The following is a 21604-nucleotide window of genomic DNA, read 5'->3' as shown; positions in this document are numbered from 1 at the left end:
CACATACCTAGCTATAGCGAAATTTTTTGTAAAGTATCAGTGGGTTAGTGGTAGGTAAACCGACTATTTGACTCTACATAGATTTGCGAGGAATTGAATCGGCGACCATCAGAAGTAAGGCAATATGCTAAACCACTAGATTAGACCGTCAGATTTCAGAATTCTGTCAGCCGTCGTTATGCTATGACAAGAAACCTTAAAGTATTTAGAGAAAAATAATCTATTTTAGCCGTATAGTATGAAAAAACCGTCGTCGCTATATAGGTCAGAGATTGGGAGTGCATTCCCGATTATATATTCACTATTGCAAATATAACTACAAGTAATGTTTTAGGTGTTTATTACTTATAAGAAAAATTGCAACTCAATATATAATATTTGACTTATCTGTTTTTCATGTCATATCGACAATTCGAATTTAGAATAAGCATACGTCACAGTCCGCAGCGAGAAAAACCGGGAGGTGAACAATGGTATGCGAAATATACATAATGATAATAATTAACATGTGAAGTCGTTAAGATATCGTGGTGGTCTTAATTCGCGACCACTACGTGAACGTAATACTCGTGTCGTAGAGTCTGTGTTGTCATGTCTTGTTCAGTCATTGTCCCGTTAGATGTATCACTATCATGATTATTGGTAACGTTGTGTCGTATTTCTAATGGGAATAGTCGTTGAACAGGCCTTACTCTATCTCCAGTAGCTGTACGAACTTTGGCCACTCTAGAGAATTGATCTGTACCGTCATAAAGTTCCTCCACTATACCTAACGGCCAATTAATCCGTCTGTTATCCTCTGTCTCTATTAGCACCACATCACCGCACTGTAGCTGAGCGTACTTGTTACGAGGTTGAATTAACGTACTGATATATTCTTTTCTGAACCGCTGTCTGAAAACGTCTCTTATATTTTGACAGTGTTTTGCTCTTACATTCAATGACTTGCTATCAATTTCATCTAAATCTCTTACTTCACACTGTGCCTGCGGTTGTATAAACATAGATGGAGTTACTGCTTGAAGTTCATCTTGACTGTTGCTTATGTAAGTCAGAGGTCTATTGTTAATAGTAGCTTCACAATCGCAAAGTATTGTTTGCAACTCGACGAATGAAAGCGATGCTTTACCTAACACTCTTCGAAGAATTTGTTCGAAGTTTTAGTTACAATTGCAGCCAATCTGGTCGCTAGCGTCGCGGCGATTAATTCGAGTCTAGGTATAGTAATTTTCTTTAATGGTGTCACTCTAGCCTTCGCCATAACTAGTCATACGTCTATTTTCCCGTTGTAATCCGCGCGTAGAAATATACATGCTGAATACGCATTGTTACTAGCGTCACAAAAAACGTGTAATGAGTTTTTACTCTCATTTATGGGTGAACTAGTGAGACGTCTAGGTATTACACACTCATTAATAAGGTGAGCTTGACTAAGCCATGTTTTAAAATCTTTTGCAAGGTTTTGAGGTAACTCTTCATCCCAGGTAAGTTTATATGTCCATGCCGCCTGTATTATCATTTTTGGAATGATGGTAGTAGGGCATACAATACCTATTGGGTCGAAAACTCTTTGTGTTATAGACAATAATGATCGTTTTGTTGTTTTTTAAAGAATTGCAGTTACATCTGAGATTATCTCCATTTATATTCCACAGTACTCCTAGTATAGAGATATTTTCGACCTTGTTATCTACTAATATTGGACTCGATACCTAACCTCTAAGATCAATTTACCGTTTATCATTAGTTCCTTCGACTCATTGATGAATTTATCTAATCCTGCCTTTGATGGTAAGCTGGTCACACAGTTATCAACGTAAAATGAATTTTTCAGTTGTTCTGCTGTTTGTTTCAAGTGGTCATGACAATGATCTAAATGATGATTTATAGTCGCAATCAAATGAAACGGGCTTGAGGCTACTCCAAAAACAACTCGTCTGTGCTGATAAGTAACGATAGTTTTATCCGTATTACTTGGATCAGACCACCACAGGAATCGTAGATAATCGCGATCGTCGGGAACTATTGATATTTGTTGGATGCTTTAGCAATATCTGCTGTTACACCTATAGCTTCCTTTCTGAAATTAAGCATAAGTTGAGGAATTTGTTCAAGTAAGTTGACGCCTTTTTCTAAACAAGAGTTCAATGATATGCCGCATTTGTCCTTTGCTGACGCGTCGAAAACAGGGCGTATTTTAGTAGGAAGACTCGATTTCTTTATAACTGCGTGATGTGGCATGTAGTGATCTTTAACATCTTGATTGGGTGCTACTTCAATAATATTTAGTGCAAGCCATTCTCTAAATACAGTATCATATTGTTCTACCTTACCTAATTGCAGTAACTTTTTCATCGTACAATCTAAACGTTTTCTCGCTACTTCAAAATTAGCAGATGGACGAGGAACGTCACGTCAAGGCAAGCATACCTCATAACGACCTTCTTCATTGATCTTTACTGACTTTTGGAATGATTGTAAAACCTTCAACTCCTGTTGAGTTTTATTACTTTGTTCAACTGGATCTGTAATACCCAAAGTCTCCAATGTCCATAGATCTGAAATGTCAATTTTTGTTAAACAATGTAATGTTGTTGTCATTGTAACTACAGAACTATAAATACCAGTAGTTGGTCCTCGAATTGTCCATCCTAATTTAGTTTTTATAGCGGTCAAGTTTTCTAAGTGGATTATGACACCGGTCAGTAAAGCTCCAGAGAAGTCGGCTCCAAATAATAAGCTTACGTCATCAGGTGAGTCTACTTTGTCAGTCAAAATGATACCTTTATCTCGCAGTTGCTCAATTATTACAGACGATCTTATTTTAGGTAAAAAACAGCAGATGTTGTCTTGTTCTAAAACTGATAAATTCAAACTAAAGTCATTAGTAACACAATCAACACTTATGTCAAAAATGTCACGTTCTTCGGTTTTCGTTTCTATGCCGCCAAATAAACAATGAGTTATTCGCTCTTTTCTAGTTGACTTTAAATTAAATTTTCGAACAACATCTTTTTTGATATATGATCTTTGAGATATTTCCAGACTTAATTACCACTACCACGGTTTGTAGTAATGTTGTAGGCTTTAATTGACATAATAAATTGTTCGCATAATTCTCACATATTTCCTTTTTCTTTTGCCCTTGTTCATCTATATCCGGACACATTATAGTAAAATGCCGTTTTTTACAGAATAAACATTTTGGGAAACTTTTACATCGCTTCATAAAATGATGATTATTTGTTAAACAGATTGGACATGCTTTCTTCGATTTAACAAACTCTTTTCTCTCTTTTAAAGTCATTCTCGCCGCCTTATAACATTCTGAACTACCATCCGAATCCCTATCACACCATATGCATATTATAGAACTTTTACGCTTTTCTTTTGTTTGTTTTTGTTTCTGACATGAAGCATATAGTAGGGGACTTTGGTTCACTAGATGTTGTTGGCGTTAGAGTGAAACCTTGTCGAGCTAATTGGATTCTCTCTTCCGATTCTACCTCTTGTCTTAAAAATTCAGAGAGTCCTTTGTTATTATCGGACCTATGCCTGTTCCATGCGCGTAGTATTTCTTCCGGCAACACTGACTCTACCATAGGAAATAAGATTGAAGCGTACTTATCTTTTGTTACTCCAAGAGTCTCGAGTACTTGGAGATGCGTTTGGAGTTTATCATACAGCGCAGACAGGTCACTAGAGTTAGATAATTGATTTTTATCTTGCATTAATGTTAACTAGCCCCTGACATACGTCTCTATTAAGACATCGTCTCTTGCGAATGTAGCCTTCAATGCGTCTATAGCTTTTGGATAATTTGCAGCGCATGGTGGATAACTTTCGACTAGCTGTCTTGCACTGGAATTTGTTGCCATAGACTGAAGTAGATATTGAAACTTATCGAAGTCATTGATCTCCTTGTCATCATGTACCTTCTGGAACTGTCCCCAGAACAACAGCCACGACTTCACGTTCCCGTCAAATTTAATTATCTCTAATTTCGGGATTAGGAGCCTTTGTTTGTTGTTGCATTGGTTATTATGTGACTTCACCATAGTTTCAGCTGAAACGATTGTAGCGGATCACTTCCTTTTGTGTACTTCGTGTATTTTGTCCTTATCTTTGACCATTGTTTCCGATATTCGAGTATTTTGTCCTAGTCGGCTTGAAAGGACTGTTCGTCGAAGTTATCATCCTCACACCATAGGTTGCGAATTGCTGCTTCACATTTGTAATAGACTTTCGACACTATCTGTGAGTATAGTATATTTTTCGTCGATTGTCTCTGAGTCTTTTGCTTCGAATGCTTTTTCTATTGCATCGGATATGATGGTGAATTCCCGTCTAAATTGTGTTCTTTTGCGTATATCCATGGTGTATTATTTTTGTTTTATTTCGTCACTGTCGCCACTATATTGCAAATATAACTACAAATAATGTTTCAGGTGTTTATTACTTATAAGAAAAATTGCAACTGAATATATATTTGACTTATCTGTTTTTCATGTTACTTAGCGACAATTCGAATTTAGAATAAGCATACATCACATTCACGAAAATATCTACAGAGAAAATATGCATGTAATGAGAAACAATCTATATTATGTTTAGCATCTTTATACTTCAATTTTTGTTGTTTGATCACGCTGACATCGACACGCTGATCGACACACATGACCATAGCACGAATATAAAAAAAACAGGAATTAATGCAGTTATAACTTCACTATTTGTGATTATAAGGCATGTGAATTTTATGATCTGCTTTCTATATCAAAAACCGGTGAAATTAGATCCATTTTACGAGCATGTATGTTGAACTATTATATTACAATATTGCGTGCGTATAAGTGCGTTGTGATACTTATGACATATTATATATATATATATATATATATATATATATATATATATATATCTATACTATGCGGAATTACATCCCAAGCCATTGGCGAGAGTATAATATAACCGAGTTTGATAATTTTTTTTTTATACTACGATGGTGGCAATCAAGCATACGGCCCATCTGATGGTAAATGGTTACCGTAGCCTATGAACGCCTGAAACACCAGGGGTATCACTTGCGTGTTGCCGACCCTTAAGAAACCTTAATATTAATGTTATTTGTAAATGTTCACAATAAAATACACTGTTGTTTATAATAATCACTTCTTTAATACTTTACTTATATATTCTGATACAATTTACTTTGTAACTTAATTCCTAGACATTTTAACTCTTTAACAGCAAAAATACAGAGATCCATTTTCTTATGACATTTTTAACCAAAGACCATAATTATAAAGGTTGAGTCTGTTCTTTACCTCAACAAATATACCCTTCTTGAAAAACCCAATGCTGTAGTCTCGTGGGAAAACCTCGGCAGGAAGTTCATTCCACAATCTAAGTGTACGCGGGAGGAAACTTCTCTGAAACCGCACTGTTCGGGACCACTTAGGTTCCAGTGTGTGGGGATGAATTCGCATAACAAATACGCATGTACATCGTAAGTGAAAACATATACACACTTGATTTTAAACAAACTCAATCATAATACTGTGAATTGTGATGCACACTGTTGCTTACCCACACAAAACACCAATAATACCCTACTTACCCGTCAGCGGCGCGGCGCCGCGCCGCGCTGAAATTTAAATAACAAATAGTGTCGTAGTGCAGTAGGAAATACGTATAATTTCACTATTTGCATTTTAACTCGCGCATGCTTTATGAGCTAGTTTATATATCCAATATTGGTGAAACTAGATCCAATTTACGAGCAAGTGCGTTGAAAAAGTTTATTACTGTGAAGATTTTTTGCGCCTTTTGTGTTGCAGTTATAGAAGTTATATCGATGTATCGATATTAACATCGATATTTTCTCAATAAAGTCGGATGTTTATTCAACGTCGACATCTCTAAAATGCAGTCTTTCTAATCTGTGAACAAAATGAAATTATTGGCATTCCAATCTTTGAATGTTGTTGTTTATTCTGTTTTTTTATGTAAACAAAAGATTTAACTTTGTTTTTTGCCTGGTTTCTTTGAATATGCATATTAACGTTACTAATAAAATAGAGTTAAAATGATTTTTACCCAAATGCTTTATTAGTTGTTTGATAAAAAGCAAATAATACATAGTATTCTTGAATTTACCTAAACCAATGACTTGTTGAACAATTAAATATAAATAGTTACTTTGTGCATACATTTTACCATGGAAGATATTTTCAAATTAAATGATGTATTTTTTAATTATTATTTTTTAACTGGCGGATTATTTCTTAGTTATTTGATTTATCGGATTTTGTATTCATTTATAAGTGATAATAATTATATTCATTCTAAATATACAATTCGTGGGCATACATGGAGAAGCATTGAATGTAATAAATCCATTCCTTATAACATTTATGTAAGTAACTGCACAACTTTATTCAAATTATGTTAATAAATGTAATATTTGTTATATAAAAAGAATATGTTTTGCCTTTCCTTGTAATTTAAGTAGAGTTCAGATAAGTTTGTAAATTTTGTATCTACCTATAATTAAAGTTTTTCTTTGCTTTTTAAGGATTGGTGATTTTAAATTACAAATATTAAAAATTTGTTACAAAAAAATAAGTGTATTATATTTTTTAATATTATGTGATATGTTTATAGTGCACAGTTTGTGGTAAACTCATGTTGCCTCTGGTTGGGCTTTTCTGTGAGTGCTGTGCAGTTACTGCATGCCAGAGATGCCACTGTACAATAGAGAAGAGATTCAAATGTAAACCTGTTTCATGGCCCAGTGATAAACCCTTTCACCACCATTGGGTTAATGGTAATTAGTCACATCATAAATTAATTAATACATTATGTGTCACAAATTAATTAACATTTCTTAAAACCTAATTAAAAATAAATTGGTGACTCATTCTTATAAAAAGTAACCATAAAACTATAATTGGAAATTATTATAAACAACAAATTATTACTTCAATAATAAATAGTGCAGTATTTATTATATATATATATCTAATAAGTTTGTTCATCATCCTTTTTTGGATATAAGGCATATTATGTACATGATCATCTTGATGATGATTCAATAAATATTTAAACAAAAATACACCTATATTTATTTAAAAGTATTTTATAGTTTAAATTGTCGATAGAAATAATTTAATTAAGAACTCTAAATGTTGTTTAACAATTAACCGTATACAACTAGGAGTACATTGAATATGAATTATATATTTATTGACTTCTACTTTAAGTAGGTATATACCATAATTTTCTTAGAATATAATATAATATGATAATGATTTTCTGACATAAATTGTAATTATTTGAGAAGAATTTAATAATCAAATTACTAAATGTTGTAATATAGTTGTTACCTTTTTCTGGTAACATTTCTTCCATTAAAAGAAATGTTGCTTAAATTTAACATCTATAACTTTTATACTAGTATTTTAAAAATGTTAGTCCTGACTAGCTAGCTCAGCAACTTAAAATTATTATCCTCTAAATTTAATTATCTCATTACTATTATATTTACAGTTGGCACAGTTCGTGCTGAGAATCCTGATAATGTTGAAGATACCATTAAAAAATATTTTTGCTGTTGGTGTCAAAGAACAAAGTTGAGTAATATTGACATCTTAAATAATTCTGAGGTAAATTACAAAATTATAAATTAATATATGTGTGGGTGATCTTTTTCTAAAACCTTGTCATATGTTTCATTGTTTCCTATGTTTTAGGAATGTGACTTTCAAAAGTATAGAAATATTATAATCCCACCTGCTTGTGTACAAATAGAGAAAGGATTAATAACCAATATTAAATCAATTCAAGATACAAATTGGGAACCACTAATAATATTAGGTAAGCATGTACAAATATTGAACTGGGGTTCAGCTTGAATAAAATCCTCTACATAGTACCTATCAGAATTACTCTATTAGCATCACAAAGCATCAGTGTTACTCCATTTATATTGTATAATATTTTCCTTATTGTACACAATCTTTCATTTTAGCAAATAAAAAATAATACATACCTATATATAACATACATAGTTATATTATATTTACATAGTTATATAAAAAAAGGATTAAATTGTTTTTCACTTCTAGCAAATCGTAAATCTGGCAGCAACCGAAGTGATGAAGTTCTCTCCATTTTTAGAGGTCTTCTTAATCCCATACAGGTTATTTTTCTTTTATACAATAATAATATTATCACTATTATGAAAAAATGTTTTGTGTAGGTCAGAAAGATTTTACATCATACAATTTCGAACAATGCATAAAAGTGAAGTGGAGATATTAAGTATATATTATGATAAAAAGTAGTGTGAGGTTTGTGAGGTGTATTTCAGGAAAGATAAAGCATAGGAGCGTCGGAGTATTTTTCGAAAAGGATACATATGTCACAGAGTAGAATTATAAAACGAAAAAGAAATAAAATTATAACTAGGTATATGTCGTCATCAATAAAAAAAAACCCGGCATCAGTTTTATGGTAAACATAAGTAATACTTTCTGCTAAATGTATATGAAAGTACATTCTTAAAAAATGAGTGTAATAAATTCTGTCTGTTTGTTTTGTCTTGCTAATCTCTGAAACGGCTGCACCGATTTTGACGGGACTTTCACCCACAGTAAGCTAATGTTATAAAGGGTATATTAGGCTAATTTTATTTTAATAGAATAAAACGTACGAGCTTCGCTTTGTTTGGGATTGGGTGATATGTTCTACATTATTATACAAATGCTTTATATACTTTAATTACATACACACACATTCTTTCTTACACACACTCATACAAGTGACTTCTATTTCAGGTACTATTAGATATCGTATTTATAATTCTTAAAGTAATTGTTCTATTACTTTTATTTATTGTGAAATTTATAATGTTTGATTTGTTCTAAATTAATCTTTATTCTGTTAGCCATAATTTATTTTATTTTCCTTTGCTAAGTTACTGAAAACCTATTATTGGCTTCTCTAGATATGTACTGCTGATTTAATATATTACATTGTAAGATGTTGGTGTTCTAATAAATAAATAAATTATTGTGGTGTGTCAGGCAGTAGACAATAAAAGTGTGTGTTTCCGTCAGGTGGTGGATATTAGCGTAATGTCGCCGGCGAGCGTGGTCCGCTGGTTGCCGAACCGCTGCCGCGTGCTGGCAGCCGGCGGAGACGGCACAGTAGCCTCGGTCCTCAACGCCCTACAGTCCGCCCCTCATATTAAAGTACTATGATTAATTAAATAAAGAATATCATAGCAATACATTTTATTAAAAATAAATTTAATACTTACCTTATACATATATATTTATATTTTTGAACAAAAAATAAAATGAAACCCTTATATTACTATTTTGAAACTACTATTAACGAAGGCGAGTTTATTATTCTATCCTATATATACCTATACATGACTGATCCAACAATATTTCTTCGGAATTCTCGGTGAGCGAAACTGCTTCGCACTTTCTCGGTGCCGATTTTAAGTCGGTGAATATTATAGAATGATAAAAATGAATAATACTGTCAAACTAATGCAGATACAATAGTTATATTATACGTATTCTAAAATCTGTAATAAAAAATGTAGACAAAAGTAAACTGTAATCGAAGCTTGGATTATTGGCTTGAGAATAATTATGTAAATTTGTATTTCTTTTCATTGCAGGCTCCTGTTGCTATTCTGCCTATGGGGACAGGAAATGATTTATCACGAGTGTTAGGTTGGGGTCCGACTTGCTCGTCTCATTTAGACGCACATTTTATCATAGCCTCTATAAAACAAGCCGAGGAACAGGTTTTGGATAGGTAAATATTTGAAATGACTATATAATGTATATTAAGTTAGTTATTGAACAACTATTGTTATATTTATTTTGAAAAAATATTTGTAGACAATGATTTCAAGTAAAATTATAATGTCACATTTCACAAAGGTATTACATGAGAAATACAAGATTTTGATAGTTTACATAAATACATAGTATTTAAGATATTTAATAAGAACTTGTCTTTTTGGCGACGGAAATATATTATAGTTCTATGCATACTGTATAGTTACGAATAGGTTGAAGTTATATATTCTGTTCACTTTTGAAAGTTAATTATTTTCAATTTCTTAAAAATACCTTCATACGCGATAAGTCTATTACTGAGTCCTTGTCTGTAACAGCAGTGTGTAATATCGGTCTATGCATAGGTATTAATACGCTTTCGTTAATAGTAATTTTTAAATATTTGTGTATGATAATGTGAGGGGTATCTATATTTAAAAGATTAATGACAAGTATGATAAGACCAAAAAAGGTACCGCAATGTAGTCACAAATATTTTACTCATTATATGTCATATATAAAATAATATAGTTATTGTAAAAAACATAGACAATAAAAATAATTAAGTTAAGTCTCTGAATTAGTCAAATATATTTTTAGATGGAAGGTAACTATAAAACCAAAGCGCCGTCGACTCGGTCGCTTGCGGCCGGACCGCGTGTTATATGCATACAACTACGCTAGCATCGGCGTCGACGCCCAGGTCGCGCTCGATTTCCATAACGCTAGGAGACAGTTTCTCTATAGATACGCTAGCAGAACCCTTAATTATGTAAGTATATTTATTTGTTCATTGATAGAATAAAAATAATAAAGAGGCAAAATGTAACTAGGCGGCAAGAAAGTTTGGTGGATGGCGTATAAATGGAATGAAATGAACGTAAATAATAATAGTAATATGGCAATTATGTAGACATATTATAAACATACAGAAATAAAATAGGTACATACAATAAAAACAATACTGTGATGTATTTAGATAAAACAGTGAGTCAGGTTATGGGGTGTTCAGATGGCGTATGCGTTCCTGGGCGCGGGGCGGTGGCTGGACGCGGGCGGGTGCGCGGGGCTGGAGCGGCGGCTGCGCGTGCGTGTGGGCGGTGCGCGGGACCCGCTGCCGCTGCCGCTGCCGCCGCTGCAGGCGCTCGTCGCACTCAACATACCCTCCTGGGGCGCCGGTGTACACCTCTGGGGTGAGACTACATTATCAATTACATGTTCAATTTTTCGCGTCTGAATATATATAGAGTTTCAAGGCGTTTGTAGACCGAATCCACACGACGCGCTGCCTACCTTCTTGAAGGAGGACTACTGGTCAAAATGGGTGGTGTGCCGTGGCAGATTGCCGTATGGCCCATTAGCAGCCTGAAATAAATAAATATGCTTTGATATTTACTTTTTTATTGTTGGAATAAAAAAATATTGTATTTCATTATTATTAAATAACAACAATAATTACCAATATCAAATAATAATATTATTTGATAATATATTTTATTGTTTCTAGGGATGGGTAAAGAAGAAGTACCTGAGCAGAGTATTAACGATGGTAAACTGGAGGTAATAGAAAAATTACGTTATATCTTTGGTTGTTGCTTTCTTTATACGATTTTTATATATTGTTTAATTTGTAATTCAGGTAGTAGGAATTTCCTCATCGATCCATATAGCGCGACTTCAGTGTGGCCTAGCTGAACCATTTCGCTTTACGCAAGCTTCAAGAGTAAAGGTAAGATACCTAAAGTAATGGTTATACTTTTCTTAACGGTTATCCGTGAAATTAGGGTGCCACTGTCTGCCAGACTGGCATGATTGTCGTATAGAACAAGATGTGGTATAAGAAATTGAGTGAATTTACATTTAGATTTCGATTTTTTGTTGCTTTACGTGCCTATTTCATTATTTAATCAATTGACAGTTAAGATAATTTTAAACTATCACTTTTTTGGCAAGCATAGTTTCGTTTTCGCTGGCAGGGCGCAGCAAAAAGAAGTTGTAGTGTAGGTATTTGTAAGTATATAGTCAATTGAAGTTTATAGTAAATTGAAAGCGGTTCAGAGTGCAGTATTATTCGTAATGACATTCTAACAATACCTATAACATAACTGATATGTCTTAAAATGTAATTAAGAGTAAGGCAAGTTCTTTATAATCTATACATATAAATAAAATTGGAGTGTCTGTTTGTAATATTGAAATAACCGTTTTTACTGCATGCATATGAATATAAATACGGTACATACACCAAAATAACATTTTTTACAATTTTTGTCTGTCTGTCTGTTTGTTCCGGCTAATCTCAGAAATTATTGGATCGATTTTGACAGGACTTTTTTTAGCATGTAGCTGATGTAATAAGGAGTAACTTAGGCTACTTTTATTTTAGAAGAATAAAGATAAATTTCACGCGGACTAAGTCGCGGAAACAGCTAGTGATATATATAAATAATAATCAGTATTGAAACGTTTTATTATTTACAGATCGATATGGAAGGATCGTGCGCAATGCAAGTAGATGGTGAGCCGTGGATGCAAGGTCCGGCGTCTATACTGATTGAGCACTCGGGTCATAGCATTATGTTACGCGCAATAAACCGTAGATCTGATTAATTTATTTTGTTATATATGTAGCTAGAACTCTTTTAAATTTTACAGGGTTATTTTTTTTATTTCAGTCAAGTAGTATTATTATGAGTTTTAAATTACTTATAGTTTACAGATTAAAGCAAGTATGTTTTCAAGATATTTTGTATTTTTTTTATCATATCAACGTCTTGTTTGCATAAAGAAGTGCGTATCCTATACCCTCTATTAATAGACACACATTGTTTTGCTTTTAAAGATTAAATTCTAGAATTTTCATAATTTATACACAGACAGTTGGTTGTGATCCTTGCACTTTTAAATAGTTGTTCAACCTATTCATGGTCAACTGTGTGATGAGAAATAAAAAAGGACTACGTCAGTACTAAATTCCTATTCGTATTATGAGAGTGGAAGAAGAGAATAAATGTCGATATTTCGGTTTGTAGTATGCATAACCGTGAAAAGTGTGGGATTATATAATGCAACTGGTAAATGGTGCTAAATATAAATTGTATCGCATACCATATTTGAGGAAGGATATGTATGTAAGTGAGCTAATTATTATAGGCAGGAGTTTGAAAACAAATTATCTGAAACATGTCATTTTTTTTATTGATATCTGACTTGATATTGTAAAGTGTTGTATGAAGTCATCTATTTTAAGTAGCTACAATTAGACCAAGGCCAACTATAAAGTTTAATAAAACAAATATATAAATAACAATTTTATTGCATAACGTCAATATTAACAAAATAAGGAATTCCATTATATTACATATATTTACCCGACAAAACAATTAAACCGACAGTTGGACTGTGAAATAGTATACCTCTAACCATTTATACATAAATATTAAAATATATTTGTATATGTATATTATTTATTATATATTGTCTACTTACAAGAAAGATTCACATTTCAGATATAAATACACCATTAGATAAGCTGAAAAGATGTTCCAGCATAAATAGTAAATATCGAATGGTAGACGGAGATTATTAGAAAAGAGTCTTATTTTTCTCACATACTTCTCGATTTATCACACTTTTCTAGGAATGTTTTTATTGAATAATTATATTATTTAATTTCTCCCTTTACTACGCATTGTCATTAGGCAGTGCCTATGTATATATAATGTCAAAATAAATAATTCTTATGTGTATTCACATAGTACATTTTTTTTTGTAATTTCGGTATATGGAATATATGAGTAATTAATAAATATGTATAGGAGAATAATTTACGATATGATCGTAAATTATTCTCCTGTGAGATATCATTTATAAATGAGGCTATTTAAAATGCGACAACGGATGTTATTCATAGCCATCTTAGTGTTTATTTCAAATTATATATATTAATGTGATGTATTTCCAGAATCATAATATTAGAAACTATTCTATGAAATGGTTTATTACTTCAGGAAATGATCGGTCTGATTTTGTTGCGATGTATAATCATGTAGAATTTAGTAAGTGCAAGGAAATTTGAATAGTTGCATGCACAGTTACACAAACAATTACTGACTATTATTGTCTTAAGCTCCCAAATAAATAAAGTAAAACAAAGTACAGTACCTGAATGTACCATGTTAAATTTGTCTATGTGAACTAGGATATGTATATATCTTGGTTCTGTTCCATTTGTATAGAATAACTTTAAAATTTCTAATATTCGATTATGTGCTATCAGATATCATAACACTTAATTTTTAATATTACGAAATAAACATTGTACTGGTATAGTTGAAAACTTGAAGTTATATTATGTAGAAAATTAATTGACTTTCAATCTTCTCTGTCTAACCCCATACTTCCTATCTCTGTCCCACTTGTTACTACTACAAAGATGATTGGAATGGCAAACATGCTAACTTGCCATCTGATGGTAAGTGATAACCGCCATCTATAGGGGGAAAAGCGGATTGTTAGTGATGTGGACTGATGATCCTATTGCTAGCAATGTACCATGTCAAGTTGACCTCCACACAGTTCCCCTGGAAACTATCGTGGTTAATTTCTGTTTATTTAATCACAATGTGAAATTGACGTAACATTTATTAATAGCCCCATTATAGGTTTATATTACATTAGTGTGACACTTAATTATTACAACATTATCATGTCTCGATAGGAATGTGAAACAACAAGATATAACTTATAGGTACAAGTATAAAAAAAACTTAATCACCAGTGCTTGTAGAACTGACTTTGGATATTTTTTTATATCCAATTAAGAACTCCATTTATGGATTTTATGGACACTTTTAGGAATACTGCTTTAATCTTATAGACAGTCTTTTACATATTTTCTTATCATTTACATAAGATATGTTAATATAAAAATTCATAAGTATATAAGCTCTATAATATTTTATATATTTGCTTTAGCTTAAATATTCTTAATAGGCGATAAATAAATTAGCGATTCCTGAGATTAGTGATTATAATCCTATTTTCATCATAATACGAAAATATATGGCATATAAAATAAAATTTACTTTAAAATAAGATGTATCATTAAATACGATAATAATTAGGTATGTTATAAAATTAATATACAAAAATATTAAATGTACTGCAAAAATAATACAAAATATGGTATGACCAGGAAACAACCAATATTAATAATACCCACTTAGTACTTGTAGTACATTGCTTAAAATTCGGATGTATATCTATAACAAAAATAAACATCTAATGAAGTAATGTTGGTTTGTAACTACTTATTCAGTTAAAAGTAGCTACTGTTCCTTTTTAACTTTGCCAAAATTAATTCTTAGTTGTTCTAAAAACACAAAAGTGAGTATTGTGTGGGGTGCAAGCCTCGCAAAGGCTGGAATGTAACCTTTAAAGAATGCTAAAGGATTTTCTTTAGCAGTGCTTTTGATGAGTTGCAGCATACTTGTTACCTCACCGGGTTTGGCATTCATTGCTCTGGTTTTCAGAACATCTACAGGTTGTGTTAATGTCGTTGCTATAGCGCCCTGTAAATGCATAATGTGAAACTGTAGCTATATAAAGAAATAAAAATACTTGATACACATAACACATGTGTAAGATGATGTATAATAGTACCTATAAATATAAAGCATAAATTATATAATACCCTGCTACCCCTGACTTCGTCTGCTTTTTCTAAAATAAAAGAGTACTGTGTTTGTCCTCATGACACAATCCATCTTCATATTTCATTAAGATGTAACAAACAGTCTATAATTCTATCTTGTAATGCAAATATTACAAAACAGACAACATTACAGATGCAATTATTAAAGAAAACTTAAGGATGTTAACTTTTTTTTAAATTAATGGGCCGCGCAACTTTCTTACTTTTTCTTACATAAGAATCTTCAAATACTTTGCGGGAAAAGGGGTTGTTAGTAATGTGGACTGTTAAACCCATACCTACATATATACAATGTACATAGCAATGTATTCCATGGCATGTTGACGTCCACGCTACATGTTTCATCTGGAAACCATCATGATAAATTCCTGGTGAAATATCATGATGGGTGAACTGAACTGACCTCATCCTCCACTGATAGCCAGCATAAACCATTAACGCAGTTGGGTACACCATCATCACCTATTAAAATCATTATTACATAGTACAAAACAAAGTCGCTGTTGCTGTCTGTGCCTATGTATGTTTAAATCTTTAAAACTACGCAACGGATTTTGAAGTGGTTTTTTTTAATAGATAGAGTGATTCAAGAGGAAGATTTACATATAATACATGTACACCCATGCGAAGCCTTAGCGAGTAGCTAGTAAAAATATATAGTAGATACAAATAATCAATAACATTAATATACTTACAGCTAGTAAACTTGAGGTTACATGTGTAATAACATTATCTTCAAAATATGGGCTGTTAAGCAGTATAGCCTTGATTTGATCATAGAAGGAGAGTTGACCAATAGTCATGAGCACAGCCCGACTGCAAGTCATCGTGGCGCCAGCCCACAAGCGGACCACACCCTCACTGGCAGCTACTCGCCAAAGACCATGTAGGGCATTTTTGTAGCTAAATTAAGGCCAAAATAAATATGTACTTAATAATATTATAATATAATTCACCTATAGAGGTAAATATATATTTATAGTATTATGTATGTAGTATATATATTAAAGTTTATAATATCTCTTGGCTTGCCAATAGAAAATATTACTTTTATAGTGTAAAATAAAATGAAAAAATATATAATAAAAATACAGCCTTGAATGAAAACTAATAAAATCTATTTATAAAAATACAAGTTTTTATTATTATTGCCAGATTTAGTGAATATGATTCTTTCTGTGTATTATTTATGTTTAGTATACATTTATTTACAAATTTTACTTTACTTACTTTCTTCTTTGTTCAGGAGGTAACTTAACATCATTTTGCATTCGTACATTGACTAAATCAGCTGGGTTCCCTACAAACCCTCCAGCAAATCCACCTAAGCCTGCCAAGAATGCAGACATATAAAATGGTATAGCGCTTCCCTGAAATAAATTTATGTTCAATTATCCAAATCATATCACTATTTGTACAGTGCTTAGTTTTGTGTGTAAACATGTCTTTGTGTGACAATTTGTAGATTGAATACAAATTTTATAGATTATTATTTATCAATTGCCAACAATTTTCTTCAACATTGTTTTCCAAAAAGTATGTGTCTCTAAAATACATAATATAAGCAATATTCCAAGTTTGACACACAAAGACTTGTAATAAAAATATGTATATATACTATTCAAACTTGGTTTCAGCAAGTTATGGCTTAGTAATTTGTCAGTATGTCGTGTATATTAAATATCTATACTTTATAATTCTAGTATAGAAAGATAAAACAAGTTGCTAATAATAAAGTATATACTGTTACATTTTCTTTAAATATTTTTTTATTTTCATTACATCAAAACCAAGCACTATCATGATTCTTTTCTAATGAAAGTAATATGATAGATATATTAGTTATATCACAAACTTACATCCTTGGGTGCAAATTGCTGTTTTGCCATTTCATATATACCAAATCTAGCCGTTGAATATGTGAGCTGTCTTAATAAAGATGCTGATATCCCATTATATAGTCCCAATACACCTGAAATATTATTATTAATAATTGACTAAATCCAAACTAAATACTGAACTAATTATTAGTTGTATACAGACCATATTACATCATCATCCATAAAAAAAGAAATTTAGTTTATATTTTTATTTAAGTAGAAAGTGTAGAAAATAAGCTTAGCTAGAATAGAATGGACATCAGGTACTTGTTTACTTGTCACCTTAAAGAGGATAAGCTTTTCACATTCTAACATTGGCCTTTATACAGTGAATTTTGTAAAGTGTACAGTATAGCTTTAAAATATGTAGAATTAACATTTTTATAAAACTCCAGCATTTATCTATATTTTTGACTAAAAATGTTAATGCTTTATTTTCTGCCTTGTGCAGACCATTAATTAGAGATCAGATTGTGTTATGTCATGTATAAAAATTCTCTAATTATTAAAGTTGGTGGTTTAGTATAAATAATAAAGACAAAAGTATCTAATGTCTCTAGCTATACATGAAAAGAAGACTAGCTAGAAATTGTTCTAATAGTTTAAATAATAACAAAAGAGTAATTTTACAAATAAAGCCACAAATAAAATTCTACCTGAGCTGGACTTCCATGAGAATTCTCACCTTGATTTTTTATCACAACTCCAGTGAGTTTAATCATTGAAATATTTTTTCCCTGTTGTGTTTGCATTTGTACTTTGAGTAGGTCCAGAGGATGAGTTATGCATGCGGCACCTGCTGAAGCCAATCCCCCAAAATACCATTGGGATACCCTTACTTCGTTTGCTTTAGACATTATTCTGTAACCATATAAAGGGCAAAAAATTAATATTCTGTGTTGTTTTCTAAAGTAAATCCTTTTTAAGACATACAATAAATTCTTAAATAAAACAAGTATACTATTATTATTTAGATATATTTTTTACCTTCGTTAAGAGTAATTTATTTAAAAATCATCTTTAAAAGAACACAGAAACATACAAACCCATTTTCGAGTATAATATCAACATTTCAAGATATATAACTACTGAAGACAAGTATTAAAAAAAAAAAAAAATACGAAAATATTACAAGACAATGGCTGTATGGGCTAGAAAAACAGAACCAAAAAAAAAAAAAAAAATTGAAATAGAAAACAACAGTACGTTTGTGTAGTTCGCCGACGAACTAGTTCGGAAGAGCGCTCCGAAAGACTTTAGTTCGTTTGGTAAAAAGCTTGTTAATTAAGTTCTTATTTAGTTTAATAAGAACTTAATTGCGGCGAAAAATTCTTATAGGTTTCAAAGTTGATTAGCCTACTTCCTTACTATGATTCCAGTTAGCAGCGAACAAGAGAGAACTCAGAGAACTGCGAGCTACGAACTAAATTGAGAGATCCCAGTGTAGATCTAGTACTCGCAGTATTGATGAGGTGACAATCGTAATTTGACAGTATTTTATCAGTGTTACCATTTTTACGTTTAGATATTTCTTTTTAGGTTTGTATAAAATATTAATAAAAATACGTATTGAGTTATGCCTACACCAGAAATAATTAGGAACGTAACGAAATATCAAAACATATGTGACAAAAATGTACAGTTTTGATTTGATTTTAAGGTCCTTAAGTCTGTGCTAGTAATACTAATAGACTTGTCATCTTGGGAGGATTTTTTTTTAAATTTAGGGATGACACTGAGATGATTACAGCATTACAGAATTCGTAACACAAAAACCTCTTTTCTTAAACTTTAGGCTTAAAAGAACTTGTATCCAGATCCGTTAAATATATTAAAAATAATATGTATATCACAGAACACCAATCCAATGAAATCCAATGTGTATAGAACAGAATAACTGAAGTAGTAAAGTTAGTAATAAGAATCTCCAACCTGACAAATAAATAATTAGGTAACTTCGTATAAATTATTAAAGTGCAGTAATAGTAAATAAATTAGATAATTAGTGTGAGATTGTCAATTTTCTATGGAATCATTTCACATATTCAATAAGTATATTGATGAATGAATGGGCCTAAAGTAAATAATATAACTACCAAAATAAAATAACTACTCTTTAAAGATCGATTATGATAACCTTCAGGAAAGTTGTAGGACGAGTAGAATGTTTCTTTTATATCAACACAACAAGTACATATAATTATAAGTAATGTAAACTAAATTATTAGAAATGTTAAAACTACTTACGTAGATATAAGACTTACGTGTTTTAAAAGTCCTAATAATAAATCCATACACAACACAAAATATAGTGAATACTTTAAAAAATTGTCTCGTAATTAAGAATAATTAATTACTGTTAATATATTTTATATGTATTATATATTTCTCTATGTAATAAATCATGCGCTGTTCGTAAAAGTCAACGCACGCTGCTGGCGCGAGTGCGAATGATTTTATCTCCCATTTATGTACGACCGAATACCGAAACTACAAAAGTAAACGTAAAATCAACGGCAATAATAATTGGATGACGCTTATTGGTTACTTACATCATTTACTTTTTAATTATATATTTACTTCTTTAATATACAAACAATTAGATACTCGACAGTAAGTTGACGAATTTAGTATATTTTATATATATTTTTATTTGTTTAATTATAATTTTATTTCAGAATGTCGTCAGATATCATAGCAGCTCTTCATCTAGAGAGAGAGACATTAGGGAGTGTTATTGTAGCGAAGGAGATAAACAACTGTGACAGTTCTTTTATCATAAGCTGTGTCCTTGGCCACTGTATCAAGAACAGAAATGCTGTTATACTTATTTCAACACATGATTCAATGGCACATTATCAATATGTTGGTTCTAAGATGAATTACAATTTGGAGGGGCACATGGAGTTAGGGCTTATATCATTTTTTGATTTAGGTGAAGAATGTATTAACATATTGTTAAAGAAGGACAATAACTCCATACAATATCTAATTTCAAAACTGAATGAGAGAATACTCAAAATTACAGAGAAATATGACAAAGTTAATATAATTTTGGATGGTGTGTCCCATTTATTTGATATGGATTTCAATTTAAAATCAGTTAATCATATGTGTAATGAACTTGTGAACCTTTCTAGAAAGTATAGTTCATTTATATTGTTTCATTGTAATGTTGCCAGTGATGATGATGTTACAAATGTAATGGCCAATCTATTATCCCACAAGGCACACATTCTATTAGAAGTAGAAAGTTTAAAGTCAGGTTGGAGTGCTGATGCTACAGGTCATCTGACAATAAAATATATTGGACAAAAATTTAACATCAAACACATGTATACCATGGAATTGAAAGCATCTCATTATTTGTTTAAATTATTTGATAGAGGTGTTAAGTTATTTGCTCCTGGCACTGTATAAATTGAATATAAATATTACAAAATTTCATAGAATGTATAATTTTTAACCTAATCTTATATAAAAATATTTTTACACAGTATAAAACAAAGTATATGCCTCTATCTGTAGAACTTTTAAACTATGGAACGGATTCTAATGCAGTTTTCAGCAATAGATAGAGTGATTAAATATCAATGTTAATAATTTTTTTATAAAACATTGATATTATAGCACAGAAAAGCAGAGCAACTTAAACATTTGCATTGCACCCATGCAAAGCTCAGGTCTTTATGTTGTTTTGTATTTAGTTAGTTTGTACAAATTTGCAACAATGTCTTTAATCACAAGAATATATTGTTTTCAAATTCAAATTCAAATATCTTTATTCATGTAGGTCTATTACAGACTCTTATGATATGTCAAATCTACAGTCAGTTCGGAATGATTTCGAGGTGAGAAGAACTGACAAGAAACTCAGCTCGTATTTTTTTTTAATGTTGTACACATTTACAATAATACTATTTCATTTAAATTCAAATTTGGGAGAATAGAGTGACCACCAGCATATGCTATATAAAAAAAATCAAAAAATCTAATCAGTGTTCGCAACCTGAACAGACCAGTCCCCACAAGCAGCACCCGTACACGAGTATGACGGATGAGCCAGCCATCATTGCACTCAACCATAATGGAGGGAGCACATCGACCCGGCCCACCACGCCGCCACAAGTTTGAACTTTATA

General features: G+C 31.5%; 3 protein-coding genes across 5 annotated transcripts in view; 2 read left to right on the top strand and 1 right to left on the bottom strand.

Moving 5' to 3' along the window:
- The first annotated feature begins 6048 nt into the window (after nucleotides 1-6048).
- On the top strand, nucleotides 6049-12590 carry LOC131842555 (diacylglycerol kinase epsilon). The gene is made up of 12 exons (XM_059191127.1): nucleotides 6049-6418; nucleotides 6667-6829; nucleotides 7552-7667; nucleotides 7755-7878; nucleotides 8130-8203; nucleotides 9123-9257; nucleotides 9701-9840; nucleotides 10467-10638; nucleotides 10879-11059; nucleotides 11374-11426; nucleotides 11506-11595; nucleotides 12348-12590. The coding sequence occupies exons 1-12, from the start codon at nucleotides 6221-6223 to the stop codon at nucleotides 12474-12476; spliced, it is 1575 nt and encodes a 524-aa protein (XP_059047110.1). The 5' UTR covers nucleotides 6049-6220; the 3' UTR covers nucleotides 12477-12590.
- A 2439-nt stretch (nucleotides 12591-15029) lies between these two features.
- Nucleotides 15030-21604, bottom strand: part of LOC131842531 (mitochondrial dicarboxylate carrier) — a 24731-nt gene continuing 18156 nt past the window's right edge. Inside the window, exons 1-6 of one of the 3 annotated variants that reach the window (XM_059191099.1) lie at nucleotides 19727-20091; nucleotides 18148-18323; nucleotides 17442-17554; nucleotides 16813-16952; nucleotides 16278-16485; nucleotides 15030-15439 (exon numbers count right to left, since the gene is read on the bottom strand). In XM_059191099.1, the coding sequence (XP_059047082.1) occupies nucleotides 15197-15439; nucleotides 16278-16485; nucleotides 16813-16952; nucleotides 17442-17554; nucleotides 18148-18319 (876 nt within the window). In that variant the 5' untranslated portion in view covers nucleotides 18320-18323; nucleotides 19727-20091 and the 3' untranslated portion in view covers nucleotides 15030-15196. Of the gene's footprint in view, nucleotides 15440-16277; nucleotides 16486-16812; nucleotides 16953-17441; nucleotides 17555-18147; nucleotides 18324-18449; nucleotides 18487-19726; nucleotides 20092-21604 lie in introns of those variants that run through there. The other 2 variants (XM_059191098.1, XM_059191100.1) reach the window with 2 other exon arrangements.
- LOC131842532 (elongator complex protein 6) lies at nucleotides 19334-20907 on the top strand. Its single transcript, XM_059191101.1, has 2 exons — nucleotides 19334-19413; nucleotides 20141-20907. The coding sequence occupies exon 2, from the start codon at nucleotides 20142-20144 to the stop codon at nucleotides 20880-20882; it is 741 nt and encodes a 246-aa protein (XP_059047084.1). The 5' UTR covers nucleotides 19334-19413; nucleotide 20141; the 3' UTR covers nucleotides 20883-20907.

Source organism: Achroia grisella, unplaced genomic scaffold (assembly GCF_030625045.1).
Source record: "Achroia grisella isolate CSIRO2021 unplaced genomic scaffold, CSIRO_AGI_Agris_v1 utg241, whole genome shotgun sequence".
NCBI lineage: Eukaryota > Metazoa > Arthropoda > Insecta > Lepidoptera > Pyralidae > Achroia > Achroia grisella.
Note: the sequence above shows the minus strand (reverse complement) of the source record. Positions and strands in the feature narration are given on the sequence as shown.

Coding starts and splice junctions, on each gene's coding strand:
- LOC131842532 (XM_059191101.1), top strand. CDS start 20,142: ATGTCGTCAGATATCATAGCAGCTCTTCATCTAGAGAGAGAGACATTA.
- LOC131842555 (XM_059191127.1), top strand. CDS start 6,221: ATGGAAGATATTTTCAAATTAAATGATGTATTTTTTAATTATTATTTT. Junction 10,639..10,878: donor CTAGCAGAACCCTTAATTAT/GTAAGTATATTT, acceptor TGGGGTGTTCAG/ATGGCGTATGCGTTCCTGGG. Junction 11,596..12,347: donor CGCAAGCTTCAAGAGTAAAG/GTAAGATACCTA, acceptor TATTATTTACAG/ATCGATATGGAAGGATCGTG.